This window comes from Panthera pardus, unplaced genomic scaffold (assembly GCF_024362965.1).
Source record: "Panthera pardus isolate Hobbes unplaced genomic scaffold, ASM2436296v1 HiC_scaffold_6, whole genome shotgun sequence".
In the NCBI taxonomy this organism is placed as follows: Eukaryota; Metazoa; Chordata; class Mammalia; order Carnivora; family Felidae; genus Panthera; species Panthera pardus.
The window spans coordinates 12,029,585-12,052,424 of record NW_026526991.1 but is presented as its reverse complement, the minus strand read 5'-3'; the positions used below and the strand labels follow the sequence as shown (position 1 = coordinate 12,052,424).

Sequence of the window (22,840 nt, the reverse complement as noted above, 5' to 3'; positions counted from 1 at the left end):
TGCGTTGGGCTCTGTGCTGACAGCTCAGAGCCTGGAGCCTGCTTTGGATTCTGTGTCTCCCCCCCACCCCACTCTTTGCCCCTCCTCCACTTGTCCTCTGTCTCTCTCTCTCTCAAAAATAAATAAAACATTATAAAAAATATAAAAGAAAAAGAATACTGCTGTGACAACCCAAATTCTGAGAACCTAGTGCTGTTTGGTCATTTAAATATAAGCAAAGCTTTTTTTTCTTTTTTTTTTTTCCAGTTAACTAGTAATTCAATTTTCTTTAGAAAATATCTAGTTCCTTTTTCTCAGTGGGTCAAAGTGCTATAAAAAAGGAATTACAAAAGGCATCATCTCTACATGTAATATCATCATAAACTGATATCACCCTGTGAAATAAAAACCACAACAAGTCACTTATTGTTTTTAAACCGGGAGTAAGAACTACAGAAAAAGTCTGTATATAACATAAAACAGTGAACACACAGATCACCTCAATTAAAACCTTCATCCTTAACTGAATGTTTAATATTCTAATGTACATTTTAGAATGAAAGAAATCTGTATGTTCTAGTTGGAGTTCTTAGGCTTAAGGTCAAAGAATGAGTGGAAGCTAACAAGACCATCCCTGTGGACACCCTTTATTTTCTGTAATTTGCATGGGGAGGCAGAAAAAAAGCATTTGACTGAAAGCAGATTTCCTGAGTTCTGGCTCTGTCACTGGCTGGCTGTAACGGTCTGCGTTCAAGAATCACCATCCCCAACTCTGTGTAGTTGCTTGGGGGGGGGGGGGGAGGATAGCAAATGAATGAATGGATCACAAGGCTAACAACAGTAACAATGTGCTGAAAGGTGTCTTGGGCATCATGGCCCAAAGGGCAATTTTCTCTGCCGGAGAGTATCCACGCCTGGCTCTGAGTGTGGTTTTCTGTAGCAACTCCTGCATCGTCACGCCAGCCTGCAGTGCGCTCGTGGACCCAGCTCTGCCACCGCCCAGCGGCTCATGGGCCCCCCCACTCTGCTAAACTGACAAGTGTGGATGGTTCGTGTCGGCTCCACATCAGGGCCTCTCCTGGAAGAGTGGACAGCCGGGTGAATAAATTCCTCAGTCCCAGGCCTTCTAACTCTAGCTCGGAAACAGAACATGCTAATGATAATTTCTACGCTGCAGGCTGAGGGTAACATGGCCCCACGATGCACAACGTGAGACCAAGATCTAGGCCCCATTCTTCCCATTATGTTCCAGAAATCCTCATCTGGGCCAACAGACCCACGTTAAGGGCTACCACTTCTCGGCTATGTGGTAGCGGGACACCCCTCCCCAGGGCACTTGCAAGTACGGGGGTCCGTGGTTAATTCGGTGGAGGACGGGGAGACTGATCTCTTGATAGGAGAGCGGTGAGAGAAAATCTGGCTTTAACTCCAGAGAAAGGGTGTGCAACAAAGCGAAGAAACGGGGTGACGCGAAGCACGGAGTCCTAGTTACCTGTAATTCGGGTGTGCTCCAAGGCTAACCACTGAGGAGGGCTGCAGGGCCTATGGGCGACAGTGTAAAGGCAGGCCCCTCCGCTGCGCCTTCGCATCTCTGCCCCAGAGCCATCAGCAGCTGTTTAAATACCTCAAATGATGGCACTAACATTTCCTACTAACCGGCACGGATGCTGAACTGCCTCTGTAAGCTTTTTTTGCCCCCCACACAAAAACACTTATGAAACATCCATTATATGCCAATGGGAATAATAAGAGGAGAGCTTGTAGTAAAACTCCTGCCCTCAAGGAGAGGACGATCCACTAGCTAGGTAGAGTCCATATACAAATTCAAACCTCATCTGTGGATTCCTCATCAAAGCTTGTCTCCTTCAAATACTTCGGCTATTTGTGCCTGCCAGCATTTGGGAGAGTATCTAAACGGACCGGCAACTGAGGTCCTTTCTTCTCTGCAGGCAGGCGCGGGGGTAATCAGGCCTCTGCAGCCCCAGGAGGGACCCCTGACTGCTATCTCTTTGCTAATGCACCGTATGGGACCTACTGACTGTCAAAACAGGCTCTTGTCTTAAGGGCACAAGCAGCTTCTAGCCCAATGTGAAAATCAACTCCTGAAGTACATTTTAGAAATAAAATTCCACATTCCATTGCTTGTTTCTCATTTTCCTGGAAGTCTTTTTTTTTTTTTTTTTTTTTTTTTTTTTTGGTTCTTGCCACCAAGATGGAACTATTCGACATAAACGAGGTCTCTATGATGGTATCGCTGCAGCTCACAATAATAAAAAGCACAAATCAAGGACATCAAAGAATGACTGATTTTAAAAGATGGTTTAAAAAAAAAAGCAATTAAAGAACTATTTACACTAGTAATTTCCAAAGCACTTCTAATTTCTTTTCAATACAATACTGTCAGGTAGGCAACACTGGCTTCACGTGGTAGATGAGGAAACTGAAATCCAGGAGGTGAAATGGCTTATTCCAGACACAGTTCTTGCAGTAAGAAGGACACAATCTTTGACTCCGCTCTCCTTGTTTTACTCATTCAATCGGCTGTCAAATCCTGTGTATTCTACCTTGGCAATTTCTCTTCCGTTCACCCCTCCTCTACATAACACCTGGAGCCCCTAGTCCAGAGGCTCGTAAGACTCTCCTAACCCGTCCCCTGCTTCTCTCCTCATCTGGTATATGCAACAGATGGGTCTTCCAGAAGCACAGTTCTGCTCACTTCCCCTTCCTTGCTTAGGAACCTTCGATAATGTTTCTCAGCCAGGCATTCAAATACTCTTCCCAATTTGTACTCAAGCGACTTTTTCTCCCACCTTATTTTCCTCTGTAACCACCAAACACCCAAAGCTTCACCTAATGGAAACATGTGCTTTTATCCAAGGACACTTTGATCTTGCCCATCTCTAACTCTGCTTTGAGAGATGGCTTTCCCAATTCTTCCCACCATCACCCGCTCATGTTCCAATTCTAACCACTCGTGGTACGAGGCCCAGATCAGTGCCACCTGCCCCTAGCAGCCTCAGCGTCTCCCTCCTCAGACCTCCCATGGCACACCGTATCTCCCTTAACCACCACCCGCCCCCCAACCTGAGAAAGTGTTACTGAGTAACTATCAAGTGCCAGGCACTGTGATAAGTCAGAGACTGCAAAGATGAACTTGAAGACCTTACAGTTTAATTAGGAAGACGAAAGTGAACAAAAAACATCACAGTAAGTTCCACGGAAAGCGGTCGGCTCAGGAATCGATGTGAGCCTAAATGAAAGAAACGCTTGGCTTAGCCTAGGAAAACCAAGCAAGGCTTCCCAAGGCTTCCCAATAGAGCGGACGCCTGGACTGAATGGGAAGAGATACACGGGTGCCTGCTGTGAGGACCGTGGGAGATGGGGCATCCAAGTGGCCGAGGGGGGAGAACAGACTCTGAATTCCCCGACTGTAAAACCCTCACACGCACAAGGGGCTAGTTTATGAACCACAATAAAATACTGTTTGTGGAAGCAATCTCTCAACAAAGCGCTACAGACATTTAAGGTATCAGTTCGTGGTTAAACAACAATGCTTCCTACCTACCTTTTGAATTTAATTGGCCCCAGGAACTACCAAGTCCGTTTTAAGAAACATGTGAGTAGATAGTAAAAGTTTAACACAGAATAATCTATGATGTTGTCGTATCTAAGTTTTATGATGCGCTGTTCTGCTGCTCAGTCTCTCCCTCTCCACACGCATCCCCTGAACACCCACACATTCACAACTTCCAAAGGCAAATGGCTTAAGAGCAGTGAATTCACACTCCCGTTTAAAGGTACACTTAACCACGGGGTGCCTGGGCTTAACGTCAGTTAAGCGTCCCACCTTGGGCTCAGGTCATGATCTTGCGGTTCGTGAGTTCAAGCCCCGCGTCGGGCTCGCGGCTGTCAGCCTGTCAGCAAGAGCCCACTTCGGATCCTTTGGCCCCCACTCTGCCCCTCCCCAACTTGCACTCTCTCAAAAATAAATAAGCATTAAAAAAAGTAATAATAAAAATGTTTATTTTTTAAAAATTTTTATTTAAAAATTTATTTATTTAAAAATTTAAAAAATAGGAAAAAAACCCAAACATGTAAGAAGCATCTTCAACCAGAGCCTCCTAATAATTTCCCATTTTATTGTTAGTAACTTCCTAAAGTTATAGAACGTGTGCCATCTGTGTCTGTAGAAACAGCTCAAGGAGCTTCCATTTTCTCCTCAGCACAATCAATCCACAGTCGCTACACATGGATTCCTAATTTTATTTCAGGATTTCTTTAGGACCTCAAATTAGTCGATATAATGCAAAGTCATATAGCGAATAGTTTCTACTAGGGGTGAGAAACAGAAATCTTAACCGCGTAGGTTTGGACTAAGGAACAGAACTTGCCCTTAACACTGGCGTCGAAAAGCTGGAATGCGGGCCTGTGAAACAACGGGAGCTGGTGGCAGTAAGGGCAGTGGTGGGAGCGGTGCGGTGAGGAACTGTGAGCTGCCGGGAGAGGACTCAGCGAGGGCAGTGCTGGCCGAGACAGCGTGAACAGGCCGGTCACTCCTCCCCAAAACAAGACAACAGTAAGAAAGTGGGACGAGACTGTCCAGCAGCCATTTCAGATTCTGGAAATCGGTCTGGATTCTGGAAGTCGGTCAAAGGTGAATTCTGAAAATTGGTCAAAGGTGAATAACAAACAAACGAATTTCTCGAGGGGCGCCTGGGTGGCTCAGTTGGCCAAAGCTAATGCTGTGTAGAGAATTGTCAGGCTGGTCAATTCTGCACTTTCCCGAAGGAACCTAAGGCTCCAAGAAGATGAGCAGACATTTCTCAAGGTTTTGGCTAAAGGTGAGTTATAGAGATTTTTCTTATGTAAAGAAAAGGTTAGGGGCTCCTGGGTTGGCTCAGTTGGTACAGCATGAGACTCTTGATCTCAGGGTCGGGAGTGTGAACTCCAGGCTGGGTGCAGAGATTACTTAATAAAATAAAATCTTAAAAAAAAAAGAAGAAGAAAAATGGGGTGCCTGGGTGGCTCAGTTGGTTGAGAGTCTGACTCTTGATTCTGGCTCAGGTCATGATCCTAAGGTCATGGGATCAAGCCCTGAGCCAGGCTCCACGCTGAGCCTGGAGGAGCCTGGTTAAGATTTCTCTCTTTCTCTCTGCCCCTCTCCTCCACTGGTGCTCTCTCTAAAATTAAACAAACAAAACTTTTTTTTCTTGAAAAACTGCTAGTGCTTAGGGTAAGGCCTGCAAGAGGCTATAGACCCTGCCTGTGGCTACTCCAACCTGTCCCTCTGCCCGCCCCCCACTGTCACCACCCCAATCCCTCAGTTCTGCGGGAGAGAACTTCACTAGTTTTTATCAGTACAGGGCTGGGGCCATGAAAACCAGTAGCTGTGCGCCAGAAGGGGTGAACTCGATTTGGGGCACTCGGGGCGACGGTGGGAGTGGGTGGTGGGGAGGTGGGGGCGGTAAAAACCCACAGCTCTGTCAGGTTTGGTAGGGATCTAACAGGGGACAGAGTTCTTCTAGTGTGAGCTTGTGGTCTGATCGAGGTGAGTGGGGGGGCAGCCAGGGGTGCGGAGGGGAGATCCCGGAAACAGAGAACCGCACAGGAGCCGGATACGCTCTCCTCACATGTGGGGCTGGCCACGCAGCTACAGGCGTGAGGAGGGGAGACACGAGACAGTGCAGCAGAGAGACCAGGCCGAGCAGCCCTGCGAACTGGCTGGCCTCTGAAGGCACCTCCCAACCCACAGACAGATGGTCCACAGAGGGTGGAGGCTGTACAAGCACGAGGCACTTAAACACCACCTCTGCCCAAAACACTGGCCGGCCACCGAGCTACGGGGACTCGCGGGCAACTCCTAGCCAGGCTAAAGAGTGAAAAGGGGAGGGAGAATTGCCAAGCGGAACCGGCAGTGGCTGCACACCACCGAGGAGTCACATTCCACCGTTTAAGTTCAGGCAAATTACTTAAAACACACACGCGTGAGTACACCTACACCTTTCAACAGCGTAAATGATGCTTCGGAGTTGCTGAAATATATTACTAACGCGTCCAGCGCATTGAAAAATTACAAGACCTGCAAAGACACAGGAAAGTGGGGCTCAGACTCCAGAAAACAAGCAGTAACTAGTGGGCCTGGATGTTGGATTTAGCGGATGACTTCAAAGTGGCAGTTCCACACGTATTTAGAGAACTGAAGGAAATGTGATGACAGTCTCTACGGAGAAGCAGAAATCACAAATGAGGATTGCAGAACTGGAAAGTACAATAACTGAAGTAAAAAATACACTGAGACGCTCAACAGTTGATGCAGTATGGCGGAGCAAAGAACGAGTGGACCGAAAGAGGCCTCCACACAAATTCTCCCATCTAATGAACAGAAAGACAAAAGATCGGAGGAAAATGAATAGAACTTTAGATTCTATTTTGACTTAACTTAAAAACAAACAGGGGCGCCTGACTGGCTCAGTCGGTTAAGCGGCCAACTTCAGCTCAGGTCATGATATCGAGGTCCGTGAGTTCCGAGCCCCGCGTCGAGCTCTGCACTGACAGCTTGGAGGCCAGAGCCTGCTTTGGATTCTGTGTCTCCCTCTCTCTTTCTGCCCCTCCCCCATTCGCTCTCTGTCTCTTTCAAAAATGAATAAATGTTTAAAAAATTTTAAAAAACCTTGAAAACAAACAAAAAACCAGAACCCGAACCTGTGGGTGAACAAAAAGTTCCCAACATATTGGTGAAAGTCCCAGGAAGAGAGGAAGAAGGGAAAGAACACACAGCTGAAGAAACTATGCTCAAAAACTTTCCAAATATGGTGGAAAATCTTAATCTACAGATCCAAAAATCTCAATAGATCCCAAGGATGATAAAAACAAAGAGATCCAGGGGTGCCTGGGTGGCTCAGTTGGTTGAGCATCCGACTTTGGCTCAGGTCATGATCTCATGGCTCGTGAGTTCGAGCCCCACGTTGGGCTCTGTGCTGACAGCTCGGAGCCTGGAGCTTACTTCATATTCTGGATCTCCCTCTCTCTGTCTCTGCCCTCTCCTGCTCATGCTGTCTCTCAAAAATAAACAAACATTAAAAAAAAAATAATAAAAAAAAAAAACACAAAGAGATCCACCCTAGGCACATCAGGGCCAGACTGCTCAAAGCCAAAGATAAAATAAAGATCGTGAAAGCAGCAAGAGAAAAACAGTTCAGCACTGGAAGGGGCACAACAGGATTAATAGCTGACTTCTCATCAGAATCAGCTGGCTCTTGTCAGAGGTGGGAAGGCAGGGGCACAACAGATTTTCAAGTGCTGGGGAGTGGTGGAGAAATGGTCAACCAAGAATTCTACAGCGAGCAGAACTAGCCTTCAAAACTGAAGACAAAATAGAGACATTCCCAGATAAACAAAAACAGAAAATTTGTTTCAAACAGACCTAGTCTACAAAAAATACTAGAAGACGTCCTATGGGCTGAAAGGAAATGATATCAGACTATAACTCAAATCTATATAGGATGATATGAAGATCACCAGAAATGGTAACTTTCTGAAAATACAAATTCTTTAAAGTAATAATTACAATACTGTATTTCTGCATTTCTTTTTCTTTTAGAGAGAGAGCGAGAGCATGAGCACGGGAGAAGGGTGGAGGGAGAGAGTGACAGAGAACATCTCAAGGAGGCTCTACACTCAGCACGGAGCAATGTGGGGTTGATCCCACAACCCTGGGATCGTGACCTGAGCCGAAATCGAGTCAAACGCTCAACCAACTGAGCCACACAGGCACCCTTTGTTGCATTTCTAATATATATTTGTCTCCACCAATATTTCTTGTCTCATCTATTTTGTCTGATATTAATATAACCAACCACCTCAGCTCTCTTATGCTTACTATCAGTAGAACATCTTTTTCCTTCATTTATCTCAAACTCTTGAATCTAAGGTGAGTCTCTTGTAAAAAACATACAACTGGACTCATATGTATAAAATATATGAGGATAACAGCACAAAATGGTGAGGAATGAAGCTATATCAGGACCGAAGCTGCTATATTTTATCAAAGACACACACACACACACACACACACACACGGGCACGTGGGTGCACGTCTGCAAGTAAGCAAACAAACGGCAAGCAAGCAAGTGCATCGGTCAGTTATAAGCTGAAGACGTAATCCTTGATCAAGAACTAAGAAAATATAAAAATAACACAAATAATTTAAAAATCACAAAGGGGTTTAAAAGGTACAGTTAATTACTTAACAGAAATCAGGAAAGAAGGAACAGAGGAACAATAAAAGACAGGAGACATAAAACAAGTAGTTTAAATGGCACACATAAATCCACCCATATTAACAATTACTTTAAATATAAATAGACTAAATACTCTGATAAAAAAGGCAGTAATTTTCAGATTGTTTAAGTGAGATCCAGTTGTATGTTTTTTTTTCTTACAAGAGACACACCTTAGAGTCGAAGAGTTTGAGACAAAATGAAGGGAAAAGATGTCACACAAATAGTAATGGTAAGAGAACTGAAGTGATTATATTCGTATCAGACAAAACAGACCTAAGAGATAATGGCAAAGACAAATAGGGACGTTTCTTATGGATAAAAGGGCCAACTGGTTAGAAACAGTCTGTAGGACAGACTGTCTTAATAATACAAGTCTCAGTAAGTTTTAAAAAACCGAATCATACAAAGTTATGATGCTCTGTGACCACAATGGGATTAAATGACAAATCAACAAAAAAAGTTAGGAAATCCTCAAATATTTGGAAATTAAACAACACACTTCCATGTAACCCAGGATCAAAGAAGAAATCATAAGGAAAAAAATTTAAGAATCTTTTTAAAAAATAAATGAAAACAAAAACACAATGTATCACATTTTAGGGAAACTTAAGGGGAAATATATAGCTTTAAACACATATTAGAAAGGAAAAAAAAAATTAAATCAATGCTCTAAGGCTGCAACTCAACAGGCTTAGAAAAACCAAGAGCAGGGGCTCCTGGGTGGCTCAGTCGGCTAAGTGTCCGACTTTGGCTCAGGTCGTGATCTTGCGGTTTGCGAAGTCAAGCCTGTGTCAGGACTGTTCAATCCTGCTTCGGGTTCTGTCTCCCTCTCTCTCTGCTCCTCCCCCACTAGCACTCTGTCTCTCTGTCTCTCTCTCTCTCAAAAATGAATAAACATTAAAAATTTTTTAAAATAATAAAAACCAAGACCAAATCAAACTCAAAGCTAGTAGAAGGAAGGAAATAATGAAGATCAGAATGGATATCAATGAAATATCAAAGAGAAAGACAATAGATTTAAAAAAATCAATGAAATCAAAAGATGGTTTTCTGGAAGGATCTGCAAAATTAATAAACCTTAGCTAGACTGACCAAGAAAAAGAGAGGAGCCACAATTATCAAAATCAAGAATGAGAGAAGGGATATCAGTACAGATGCTATAGAAATTAAAAAGGACCATACGGATTTTTATAAATTATAATTAAACCATATATTTATAAATCTATAGATTATAATTATATATATATTATATCCAACAAAATAGACAATTTAGATGAAAAAGAAAAATTCCTAGAAAGTCACAAATTACTAACGTTGGTTTGACTCGCAATATAAAATAAAAATAAAAAGAGAAAAAGGACAGGTAACTAGTAAAAAACAGGTTCAGTAATTAAAATACCTTGATAAAGCCTCAGATTTATGTTTTATTTCTTCTTTGCACAATTGTTCTGGTAAGTCTGTGAGTTCATCATCATTTGAAAATGATTTGGAAATGTGGCCAATATAGTGGCTGGTATATTCACAATTCTAGCACAAATGCTATGGAATCCTCATTTGTTACCCATCATGCTTATACCTCTCAAATAAATTGTCAATACAGTCCATTACTTATGAAGTATAAAATTATGTGCTTATATGTAACCGATCAACACTAAAAAGACAACATGTTTTCAAGGAAAGAATGGATTTCTTTGCGGTCTAATAGCTAATAAAGGGAAATAGAAAGAATTTGAAGGTGAAATCCATCCTTATGCAACAAAAGCTTCCATTCTAAGGTTCTTTATTGGGAAGTAAATCATATCACGTGGTTTAAAGGCTGAATAAAGGTCTCCTGATAATCTGAAACAGGAAGGGCAAAAAGAAGTGTAAAAATTCGACATAGATATTTCTATCTAGGATATAGAACATTTTTATCTTTGGAGACAGACGACATAATCCCACAGACAATAAGACTTCCTTCCTGTATGTTGATATATATCTGATATATATCTCCTGGTTAATTTCTGACATTTCTTTTACTTTCGGAAGTTAGTGGTTAAAAGGCGAAGTCAAAGAGGCAGGCTAGGGCCAGGGATTAGTAAACGAAGTACAGAGTGTGGATTTTATTCCAAGTATGTTAGGGAACTGCTAGAGTTAAGTTGGAAAATAACACTATTTGCATTAGAAAACAAAGCACTACGCTGGCTGGGATGTGGCAAAGGGAGAAGTTAGTTAGGGAGCAGTGACACAGGGAATATGTGATGAGGTCGGGAATAGTGTGGGGGCAACGAAGATACCTTACGTGAATTAAATTCTTTTAAATCTAACGGCCATTCTGAGGTAGGTACTACTGTCTTCATTTTCCAGGTACAGATACGTACTTGTCATCACTGAGAAAGCCAAAGCAGAAAGAGATTAAATAAAATTGTACTGCTAAGTAGGGCCCGCCTCAAACCTGGCATAAGAGCTGCTATCATACACATTCTCCAGTTAAGGTACTAAGTTAGAGACAAGAGGCTGAAGAGAATGCTTCGAGTTACAGTTTCCGAGACCTGTAGACGGACTGGATGGAGACGTGAAAGAAAGAAACAGGGAAGACTCATGGGTGTTGCTTGAACAGCAAGATGAATCTAGTAGTATAATCATATAGAGAGAGAAGACACAAAATAAGAGGACGGGGGTCCTAGGATCCAGGCCTGGAGTGCTGTAACATCTCAAAATCGAACAGAGAAAGAGAAGCTGCCAGCAGAGGGGACTGAGAGAGGACTTCCGGGGGGGCAGGAGGGCAATGGGGAGTGTCTGGAGAGCCAAGAGCCTAGTGAGCGTCTCCAGGAAGCGGGAGGTGGCCCCGTGCAGAACAGAGCTGCCGAGAGACCGTGTGGTACCACATGGGGGGCGGGGGGCCGCAAGACGAACTGAAGCGAATGGGTGAAACTGACCAGAGCAGCGCCCCCCTCATTGTGCCCTCGCCTTGCTGTGTTGTCTGTCCTGTCTCTTGACCGTAAGCTCCTGGGCAGTGGCTGTGAGCTAGGATTCTAAGTCCTCACCTTCTAGTTACGGTGCAGGGGGTAGGAGTGAAATTGCATAAATGCCGCGTAGTGTCAGGCAGACGCTGCCTTAATGCAAAGGGTTTGCTGGCCTGGCGATGCAGGCGAGGATTGCAACATGACAGGCCCTCCTCCCTCCCCGCTCAGAGCTCCCTTACCGTGAGAGATCCATTCTGTGTGCTGGGGGAGCTGCTGCTCTGCTCCCCGTGGGCTTGCGTGCTCCCGTACAGCGTCAGGTTATGCTCACTGGTCTGGCCGGCATAGTCCTGAGTGTGTGGCACTCCGTATTCTGTGGGAATTCCATTCTGGGGAGGTGGCGGAAACGGGATGGTAGTAAAAGGCTGAACCATTGCGTCAGGAGTTGTTGTCGGCTCCTGGTTACCCTGAAACGAATACGGGAAGAGAAAATAAGGAGAAAAAGTGACTCTAAATTCTCATTACGTGATTCTTTTTTTAAAAAAAAAAAATTTTTTTTAACGTTTATTCATTTTTGAGAGACAGAGATAGAGCGTGAGTGGGGTAGGTGCAGAGAGAGGGAGGAAGACACAGAATCCGAAGCAGGCTCCAGGCTCTTAGCTGTCAGCACGGAGCCCGACGCGGGGCTCGAACCCACAAACCACGAGATCGTGACCTGAGCCGAAGTCGGATGCTTAACCGACTGAGCCACCCAGGCGCCCCATCATTATGTGATTATTTCTAAGGTGAGTACAAAATTCTCTGAATATTCTCTCTGCACTCCTACAGAGACGTATGCATGCAGACACATACACCCCACTTTGGTGAATCTGTGATTCCCAAACAGGCCCGTGACCATATTAAAGTTGATTAGTTATCAAAGAGTCAAAAATTTTCCTTGAAACCAAGTTTTTAAAAATGCCAGGAAATTTCTCACACAAGAAAAGGTGTAAGAGTTGAAATCAGTTTGGGCCATTAGTATTTTCTTCAGGACACTCTCTGTCCCTTTACAGTGATTCTCAGAGGAAAACAAACCAACTTCGTTCAATTACAATTCATAGCAATAGGCAGGGTGACATTATAAGTTAAATTCTCAAAACCAGACAACATAGGTCTCTAGGTTTTAAGAGCACAGAGTTCAGAGGAAAGTATATTATTAAAAAAATACTGTTTGTATTTCAAGATAGAGATTTATTTAAGTCTTGGCTACTAGGTTAATAGTTTAAAATAAAGGTTCCTTAAATTATAAACACTAGAGATAGAAAAAAAAAAATCCCCAGACAAAAAAATTTAAGAGTTCTTCATAATCACTGCCAGCTAAGGGTAACAGCACACCAAGAAACCTCTCCATGTGATAACCTTTCCCAGATGCCTACCTGGAATTCAGTGCGGTATCTGAAATATCAATAAAGTATGCAGGAACTACAGGGAATTGTTAGAAGGGGCTATTTTGGCGCTATGGCCCCTCTCTCACTTCTGTTCTAAGTTCAGATATAAAAAAGTTTGGATCTTGTAGAACAAATTTTGCAAAGGACCCATCCTCCCCACCCCCTTGACCTCCCATTTCATTCCATCAAAAGCAAAGCCTTTTTTTTTTTTTTTTTTTTAACTGAAGATACACAAGTCTGCAAAGTCTTAGGCCACTCTCCTGTAAGTAGCTGGCAGAGATGGACAAATGCTTCAACATGTCAGCACTTTGATAGGCTCCCCCCATCCCCACCGTATTTTAAACATCATATCATTAGGCAATCAAAGAAAACCTGGGTTTATGTCATTTGGTTTCCTCCTGCTTGTGAGCATCATTTCCATCAAGCAAGGGAGCAATTATTCCTCCTTCTCTTTCAGTCCCAACTATCCTTCTTTCCCCTCAGTTCAAGAGAGGATTCTCTACCCACGGAGAGCTGTAGGAAACTGAAACTTTCAGCAGCATTTTCTAAACATTATCGCAGGCTTTTGACATTAACCTGATGGCCATTAAACTCATACTATATCTCCAACAAAATGAATCCAAAGCTGCAGAAAGATCTCACGCTATTTTTAAAGAAAGGTTCAGCCATCGTTGCTACAATGAGTTCTTCTGCAAAATCCAACAGAACAAAAGTACAAAGATAAATGGAGAAATACATGACCATGGATTGGAAAGCTTGACAGTCTTAAGATGACCATGTACCCCAAATCCCACAAACTCGCATCAGTGCGCCCCAAACCCCCCACATCAATGAATGAAACAGAAGAGAATAGTACAGTCAGTATTAAGGCATCAAGTCAATTCAGTGGCAGAAAGGAAAGTCTTTTTCACAAATAAAAAAAAGTTGAACACCCAATGGGGGGAAAACAAAAGAAAACAAAACAGAACCTCAACTCATCCCATGTATACAAAAGTTAACTTGAAAGACATAACAAACCTATATATGAGTGTTTTAAAACTTCCAGGGGAAAAAAAAAGAGGATAATCTTCACAGCTTTGCAATAAACAAAAACTTCTTGGGTCATAAAAAACAAGAATTGCTGAAGAAAAAATAGATACACTGAACTCCATCGGGAATTTAAAACTTCTTCCTCCTTTGAAAGGTACCACTAAGATAATAAAGAGACAAGGTGTAGACTGGGAGGCAGCATTCGCAATACACTCACTTATCTGGCAAAGAATACCTATGCAGAATCTACAAAGAACTGTTACAAATCATTAACAAAAAGAACAAAGCATCTTTTTGAAGATGGGTTAGTGGCTTTAACAGACAACTTCCCACAAAACGATATCCCGATGGGCAGAAAATACATGAATGTGCGGCTCAACAGCATTAGTCATCAGGGATCTGAAATTAAAACCAAACAGGAGGCACCTGGGTGGCTCAGTCGGTTAAGTATCTCACTCTTGATCTCGGCTCAGGTCATGATCTTGCGGTTCATGAGATCGGTTCGTGGAATCGAGCCCTGCATCAGGTTCTGTGCTGACAATGCAGGGCCTGCTTAGGATTCTCTCTTTCCCTCTTTCTCTGCCCCTCCCCTGCTTGTGCTCTCTCCCTCTCCCTCCCAAAATAAGTAACCTTTAAAAACAAAAAAACCTGAGCTAGCATTTCGCGCCCACTGAAAACACGGAACGTTGATAAGGATGTGGAACCACGAAAACTTTCATATGCCGCTTGCCAAAGTGTAAAACAGTATATCCGCTTGGTAGAACTGCTTTGCGGTTCTACTTTTTTATAAAGTTAAAATGCTTCTTGTATTTACCCAAAGGAAATAAAAGCATGTGTGTACAAAAACACTCGCACAAGTATGTTCATGGAAGCTTTATTCATAATAGCCCCAAACTGAAAAATGACTGTCTTGAAATCAATAGGAAAATGGATAAACAAACTGTGGTTGATTCACAAAATGGAATGTTACACAACACAAAAAGAATGAACTGCCGACAGCAGGGATGGACCTGAAGGGCCCTGCTGAATGAGACATAAATCTATCGTAACAGAAGCGAGAAACTAGTTTTCTCTTTTCTTGGGGTGGGGTGGGGGGGTGGTGGGGAGAGTGTTGATGGACATCTAGTACTATGGAACATTCTAAGATGATGGAAAGGTTTTATTTCTTATTAAGGATAGTGGTCCCAAATTGTTAAAATTCATTAAACAGAACACTTGCTAAGAATGTTATCACATTTGTTAATTATAACAAAGGAAAAACGACATAAAAACCACCAGCAAACATTACATATTACACACACACACACACACACACACACACACACACACACACACACACATAATTTTTAATGTGTACTTATTTCGAGAGTGAGACAGCCTGAGTGAGGGAGAGGCAGAGAGAGGGAGAGAAAGAACCTTAAGCAGGCTCCATGCTGAGCATGGAACCCAGTGCAGGGCTCAACAGTGAGAATGGGACCTGAGCTGAAATCAAGAGTCAGATGCTTAACCGACTGAGCCACCCAGGCGCCCCAGCAAACATCACATTAAGCTGTGAAATACCAGTCATTATTAGAAATCACAGATAACTGCGCTGTCACTATTAGTCCTTCTACATATAAAAGCAAGTACAAAATGGAGATCAAGATAATACAGAGACAAGTTACCCTTACAAATGTAACTATATACTTAGAAACACCAAAAGAACTGACTACAAACCAGCAGACCTAATAATAAAATTCTGTCACATTTATGCATAACTATTTTAAAACCAGCAGTGGCCAGTTATTCAAAAGAGCAACAAAATGTGTAGTATAGAACACACGATGTAGGATGTAAAACAAGGCCTGAATAAATAGAAAGATACATTTTGTTTCTGGAGGAATGCTTAATATAAAAATGTTAATCCTTGCCGAAATAAAACGTACACCTAACGCCATTTTTAATCAGAAGCAAATGGTGTCTAGGGAAGAAAATAGGCCTAAATACTTTTCTATTTGGTACGTGAAACACTCCTAGGAAAGTTTAGAAAAGGAAAAACCATGAAGTGAGGCATGTTCTATCAGTATGTTAGGACTTGCCATAAAGCCACTGTGGCTCAACACTATGGAGCGCCTGGGGGGGAGGGGGGGCTCAGCTGGTTAAGTGTCTGACTCTTGATATCAGCTCAGTTCATGATCTCATGTTTGTGAGACGGAGCCCTGCATGGGGCTCTGGGCTGACAGCGCAGGGCCTGCTTGGGATTCTTTCTCTCCCTCCCCCGCTTCCCCCAATAAGCAAACAAAACTTAAAAAAGAAACAACAGTAAGAATATACACAGTGATTAACAGAACATGATAATCCTAAAACAGATTCAAGTTTATACAGGAAATTAACAGAAGATAAAAGTAGCACTTCACTCTGCTTGGGGGGAAACAGTTTATTTACCACATGGTATTTGTAAAAGTTGGCTATCCAAATGAGCACTTCACGGTGCCTAGTCCATACCAGAAAAATTCAAGAAGGAATAAAATCTAAGAGAACAATGAAAACTACGCAAATACCAGAAAACTTGAGAGCATAACTGGGGTCTGGGGGATTCTTAAATAAGGCAGGAAACCTAAAAACTAGGAAGGGAAAAAAAAAAAAAAAAAAGACGTGGCTGTGTAAGTTAGGAAGGAAAGGAGAAGGGAAGGGGGAGAAGTGGGCTTTAAAGTCAAAAGGAAAACCAACCAGGGAGAAAAGAACTGCCACAGACGAGGCAGACAAGGGGTTGTCATCAATAACTAAGAGTAGGCTACACAAATTCAGAAACACACCTGACAACAGAAAATGAGGCAAAGAATATACCTGAACAATTCACAGAAGATGAAATGTTCAATCGCAAATGACTGGTACCATCAAAATGTTCAATTTCACCAACAAATGGAAACACATAGTAACAGCAAAACAAGTCCAATTTTGATTAGTCATCTAATCAATAAAAAAAACTGAACAGTTTTAGTGAGGTGTAAGTGACATACACAACAAACCGCATCTACTTATTTGTACTGTGAGCCTTGACAATTACAACCCAAGTGCACCCATGAAATCATCATCATCTTCAAAACAGGCAGCATATCTACCCCCAAATCTCCTCAGGCTCCTAAATAATAAACAGGTATTACATTTGTAATGAAGCCTACAAAAGTCTTCTTTTTTAACTTTTTTTTTAATGTTTATTTTTGACAGAGAGAGAGACAGAATGTGAGGGGGCGAGGGGGAGAGAGAGAGGGAGACACAGAATCTGAAGTGGGCTCAGGCTCCGAGCTGTCAGCACAGAGCCCGACGCGGGGCTCGAACTCATAGACCACGAGACCGTGACCTGAGCAGAAGCCAGACGCTCAACTGACTGAGCCACCCAGGTGCCCCGTTTTTTTTTAATATAAAAGAGAATGACATGAAAAATGGAATCAGTAAAAGGAAGCCGAAATGCTAAAGCACTGAATTACTGTGCTATCCTCAAGAAAATGGTAGTGACATTATCTAGAGACAAAAATTCATCACGGTCTTTCACTTCAAAGTTATAAGGCATCAAAATTCAGCTGTCTCCAGTGTCCAAGAACCATTTCTAAGTGGTATTAAGGAGTGCTTTACGTAAAAATCTTCCCTTTGTTTAGTTTTTAGAAATTATGCTAGGAAAACCTTGAATTTTTACCTATAATTTTTCAGGGAAAAGGTGTATCTTTGTCACCCATCACCATAGAAGTTCTTTTCATTATTTCTATCTAGGCTGGGGTATTATACACGACTTCTCCTCAGCTCTCCCGGGTGTCCGAAGAGAGAAATAAAATAACCCTCTCCCTTCGTCAAGTTCCACAGGGCCGTATCCATATCTACCTACCCACCTGCCTGCCCGTGGCATGAGGCACACTGCTTCCAATTTTTTCTAAATTTTTTAATTTATTTCTGAGAGAGACAGCGAGCGAGCATGTGCAAGCAGGGGAGGGGCAGAGAGAAGGGGAGACACAGAATGCAAAGCAGGCTCCAGGCTCTGAGCTGTCAGCACAGGGCCCGACACGGGGCTCGAGCGCCTGAACTGCGAGATCATGACCGGAGCCAAAGTCGGACGCTTAATCGACTGAGCCGCCCAGACGCCCATGAAGCATGCTGTTTCAGAAGCCCTCATAGGATGTACTGGCCTAAAGTCAGATATGAAAGAAACAAATTCACATTCAGGTAGACTGGTGAACGAAAGAGAGTAAGTGTCTGTAGATCTATACTCCAACTCCAGGCATAAATACAATCTTACCGTATGCAAGAAGGGTCTACTTAATAATCGGTAAGGCTAAAAGACAGTCTCCCGGTTATGATTAACATGGCAAAGGGGGCCTCGCTTTCCTCGCTCAGAGGTAGCTCCTTGTAGACTCACCTGCTCTGGCCTCCAGTCTCCACGCCCCCCCCCCGCCCCCTCCAGCCCTGCTGGGAGTGAGGTACCCGCACACCAGTTCACAGTATTGACTCTCCCACGGGGGCAGGCCTTACAAAGCCGGCCCAGTCAACTGAACAGCCACATCGATTAGCAGTGGGGGCTAGGGGAAGAAAGGTAAAAACATTTTATAGGATCTACGTGCACCCTTGGTGCTATGTGTTTCAAAGAAATACGAGGCAGGCGGAGGCTGAGCGGTTTCCTGAAAAAAGGGGAAATGTAGGTCTTTGCTAAAAGGTCAAAAAGAAACTCTCAGTAGATTATTTTGCTCCTTATAGGAAGGTCTTTTATTTTTGTGGAAAGAAAAACACATTAGGTTTATATGCTAAGGGAATGAAATTGGAATAGGAGTGATTCTGCGTTTTATTTCATACACGCTACAATGTCTGAAAGTCTCCCCAAGTATTTATTACTACTACTACTACTATAAATGTTAAATGGTTTCAGATTTCTATTAAATTTCCAGGCTATATTCCAAGGTTATAAGTTCAAAAGCGAAGTACTTTGGCCTCTGGGCAAACTATGAGATAATAGTTCACATGATCATTTCTAGGCAAGAATTTACCTCTATGTTTAATATGAAAATGGTTTGTTTTTAAAATCATAGGCTAATCATAGGCTTAGGTGTATGTCAGCTGAGAAAATGAATTATTAACTCTTACCCTCTACAAAACCAGACATGATTTCTCTTCTCCCTCATGTGGCGGTCTATAAATTTTCCCTTTCACAAGACTGACGGACAACAAAGAGTACTATATGCAAGTCAGGCTTCTATCTCACTTAACAAGAATCTAATAAAGATTTAATTTTAAAGCCCCTTTCTTCCCTAGAATATAAATTCTGACTTTTGTGAAAGATGAGAAGAAAAAACAAACTGTACTCCCTTTCAGTCCTTCGCACTGTCTCCCAGGGTAACGAAGGTTGCCTGAGAGCAGGTCTGCCGGCCCACCAAGCGGAGCACGCAGCTTCAGGATTCGCTGTTCTGTGTGCCGCGGGTATTCCAGTCTGCTGATTTCACACCTCCCTCACGTCCGTGCTCCCATGTCGGCTTTCCTGACCGCTCTATTGAAACTCTCGACCCCGATTTCTGTCTTCTCATCTATAATAATACTGCATTGATTTCGTCTCCTCTGTTGGAACGTAAGTGAGAGGTTTTGCCTGTTCGGCCCACCGATGCGTCCCCAGCACCGAGAACGACGTCTGGCATGGAGCCTCACGGCACTACTCTTACTTAAGGGGTTTGCATGAGCAGAATAATAAAACCGAACATCCAAGATGAAGAGTGGTCCCCAGTTTGTAGAAAGCTAACCGTGAGGACAGAAAGAACAGGTTACATCGAATCCTCCTAATATCCACATGAATTTAGTACAGGAATGGACAGGAAATTATAAACAAAGCAATTCTTTGGTTAACTGGCCTTCCCATCAGCAACATAATTTACAACAATACTAAAAAGTGAGATCTTCCAAATTTTCAAACAAAGCTATCTGCATTTCTAACGCTCTGGTTTAAAAAGTAAGAAGACACAACTGAGTGACAAAGCTGCTTTTCTAAAGTTATTTTATTTTCTAAAAGCTGCTTATTTATTTAGAAAGTGTGAGTGGGGGAGGGGCAAAGGGAGACAGAGAGAGAATCCCAAGCCTGCTGCTTGGATTCTGCCCGTCCCCTGTGTGTGCACTCACTCCCTCTCTAAATAAATAAATAAATAAATAAATAAATAAATAAATAAATAAAATACTTTAAAGTTATTTTTAAATCGGAGGAGGAGGAGACGAGGAGGAAGAAGGAGAAGAAGAAAAAGAAAAGCCCTGAAGAGACCTACGTGAAACAGATAAATTTGGGATATAACATTATTTCATACTCAATAATCATTCAACAAACCAATTCGATATCCTGCGATCTCACTGTTGTTTTACTACCTACACAAAAGTTTAAGGAGAGATATAGTAAGAGGACAGAAAACAGTATTTTATTTCACATAGAATTCAGGCCAGTGTGACTCAACACTTTTTAGGATGGCATCTCTGATTAAAGCTCAAGGTGATGCCCAGAAAGGAAGGTAAGGGATATACTGACTGATGACAGTGTTTTCAATGTATTATTCCCCAATACAAATTTGTTTATTCCATTACTTAAACACTACTTAAAATATTATCAAATCCACCTGAGACCCAATAAAAGCCACATTTTACCAAGAGCAATGCTGAAGTGTATGGTTAGAACATAATTTGAATCTCGGCTTTGCCACTTACTATAGCTGTAAACACTTAAGTATGTTGTAACCTAACTTGCCTGCACTTCAGCTTCTTCATTTATACATTTTTTAAATGTTTATTTATTTTTGAAAGAGAGAGAGACAGAGTGTGAGCGGGGGAAGGGCAGAGAGGGAGACACAGAATCCAAAGCAGGCTGCAGGGTCCGAGCTATCAGCACAGAGCCCGATGTGGGGCTCGAACCCATGAACTGTGAGATCATCACCTGAGCTGAAGGTGGATGCTTAACTGACTGAGCCACCCAGGCGGCCCACAGTTTCTTCACTGATAAAATAGCAATGTTAGTGCCACACCTTGTTGTAAAGAATTGGTAAGATAAAATGTGAAGCTGGGGTGTCTGGGTGGCTCAGTCAGTTGAGCCTCCGACTTCGGCTCAGGTCATGATCTTGCGGTCTGTGAGATCGAGCCCTGCGTCGGGCTCTGTGCTGACAGCTGGGAGCCTAGAGCCTGTTTTGGATTCTGTGTCTCCCTCTCTCTCTGCCCTCCCCTGCTTGTGCTCTCTCAAAAATAAACATTAAAAAAAAATTTTTTTTAAAGGGAGATCTTTCCATTATTCTCCTTTTATAGACCAAGAAACCAACGTTTAAAAGGGTTAAGTGTTTTACCAAAAAACCACTTAGCTAATACCTGGCATAAGCAGACTCAGATCCAAACCAATGCTGCTAGTCACTGAGCCATGTGGTGTCTCCAGTGGGGTCCTCTTTCTCACAGGCATGTCACACACAGCTCCCATCCATTAATCCTGTGTTGCAATGAGTCTGGACTTCTACATTCCCCAAATACGGTGCTTTCCCAAATCTCAGCCAGACTGCTATAGCAGGGATCAGTGCTGGTCCCCATGCGGTATCCCCTACCAAGAGGATTCATGCCTAATGAAAATGTAGCCGGACACCAAGGATCACCTCAAATAATCCCTTCTCCACGAAGCTATCCCTAGAAAGGAAGTACGACATAAAGCACGGGTCAGCAGACTTTTTCTATAAAAAGCCAGATAGTATTTTAGGCCTTGCAGGCTGTCTGATTTCTGATGCAACTAACTACAGGACTCCACTGTTACAATGCAAAAGCAGCTGTAGACAGTATGTAAATGAGCCAAGTACGGCTGTGTTCCAGAAAAACTTTACTGATGGGCACCGAAACATAAATTTCATCTAATTCTCACATCTCAAAATATTCTTCTTCTTTTGACTTTTTTTTCCTACCCATTTAAAAATGTAAAAATCATTCTTAGTTCACGAGCCTTACAAAAACACGCAGCGGGCCAGGTCTGGCCTGTAGGCCATAGTTTTTGGACCTCTGGTGTAAAGGAAACAGATTAAGGTTTCGAGCCAAATGAACCTGGGGTTGAATCCTGACTTGGTAACCTGTTAGTTGTGTAGCTTTGAACAAGACACTAAGCCCCGGTTTTGTCACCTGCAACACAGACGTAACCGCCATCTACTGTGAGGCTAACACAAGACAAAGAACCAGCGGTATCTAGACCAGCATCCAACCGAGCAGACTTTTAGCAAGTGTTGCACCCCCATTTCCAGTCAGAAGAATTTCCCCCCTCTCCTGTATTCCCACAGCACTTGGCTTGCACTAAAAATGTGTACAAGATATTTAAACTCAAAGCCTTATACTTATCTCGGTAAGTGCCTTATCTCTCCTATTAAAAGCTTCTTTATGATGAGTGGCGACTGCTTCGTACACTGTAGAATCCCATACCGGGCCTAATAAATATTAAGCAATAAATAAAAATTTTAAATAAAGGATTAAGATGGGAAGTCACACACAGGCACACTACAGTAGCAAACTGCTTCCTTTGGCTAGAGTAGAGAGTGTAACTAACGAAGGATAACATATAATGAAACAAATGTTGTCTTGGGTTGATGTCAAATTGGAGAAGAATGTTGGGGTAGGAAGAAAGAAATGGTAGAGTACCTTTCGGAGAGAAAAGAAATCAACATTTATGTGCCAGTGCTTTAGATTCACGATTTCCTTCAATCGCACAAACACAAAAGCTAAGAAGGACGTCTCTCACAGGGCGCCTGGTTGGCTCAGCCGGTTAAACATACGACTTCGGCTCAGGTCATGATCTCATGGCTCATGGGTTCAAGCCCCACAGAGGGCTCCGTGTGGACAGCTCAGAGGCTGGAGCCTGCTTCGGATTCTGTATCTCCCTCTCTCTCTGCCCTTTACCGCCCACCCCCCGCCCCCCGCTCTCAAAAATAAAGAGGAAACATTAATTAAAAAAAAAAAAAATTAAAAAAAAAAAAAAAAAAAAAAAAGAATGACATCTTTCTCCTTTCAATCACATGGAGTACCAGAGGTGATACATTACCATATATGGTCTTCTGGTATACAATGTGAACTCTGCTAAATGTTTTAATTCTAAAACCAAATACACAATCACAGCAAACGGTTCCTGTCACACAGAAAAAATGTATAACCCAGGGGCCAAGTCTCAACCCCTTTATCCGTC

General features: G+C 42.7%; 1 protein-coding gene across 29 annotated transcripts in view; it reads right to left on the bottom strand.

Annotated features, from left to right (window-relative positions):
* The window catches only part of RBFOX2 (RNA binding fox-1 homolog 2), a 285,909-nt gene that overhangs the window by 54,195 nt on the left and 208,874 nt on the right, over positions 1 to 22,840 (bottom strand). For all 29 annotated transcript variants that reach the window (XM_053896024.1, XM_053896023.1, XM_053896025.1 and 26 more), the window contains one exon: positions 11,446 to 11,670. In XM_053896024.1, the coding sequence (XP_053751999.1) occupies positions 11,446 to 11,670 (225 nt within the window). The remainder of the gene's footprint in view (positions 1 to 11,445; positions 11,671 to 22,840) is intronic.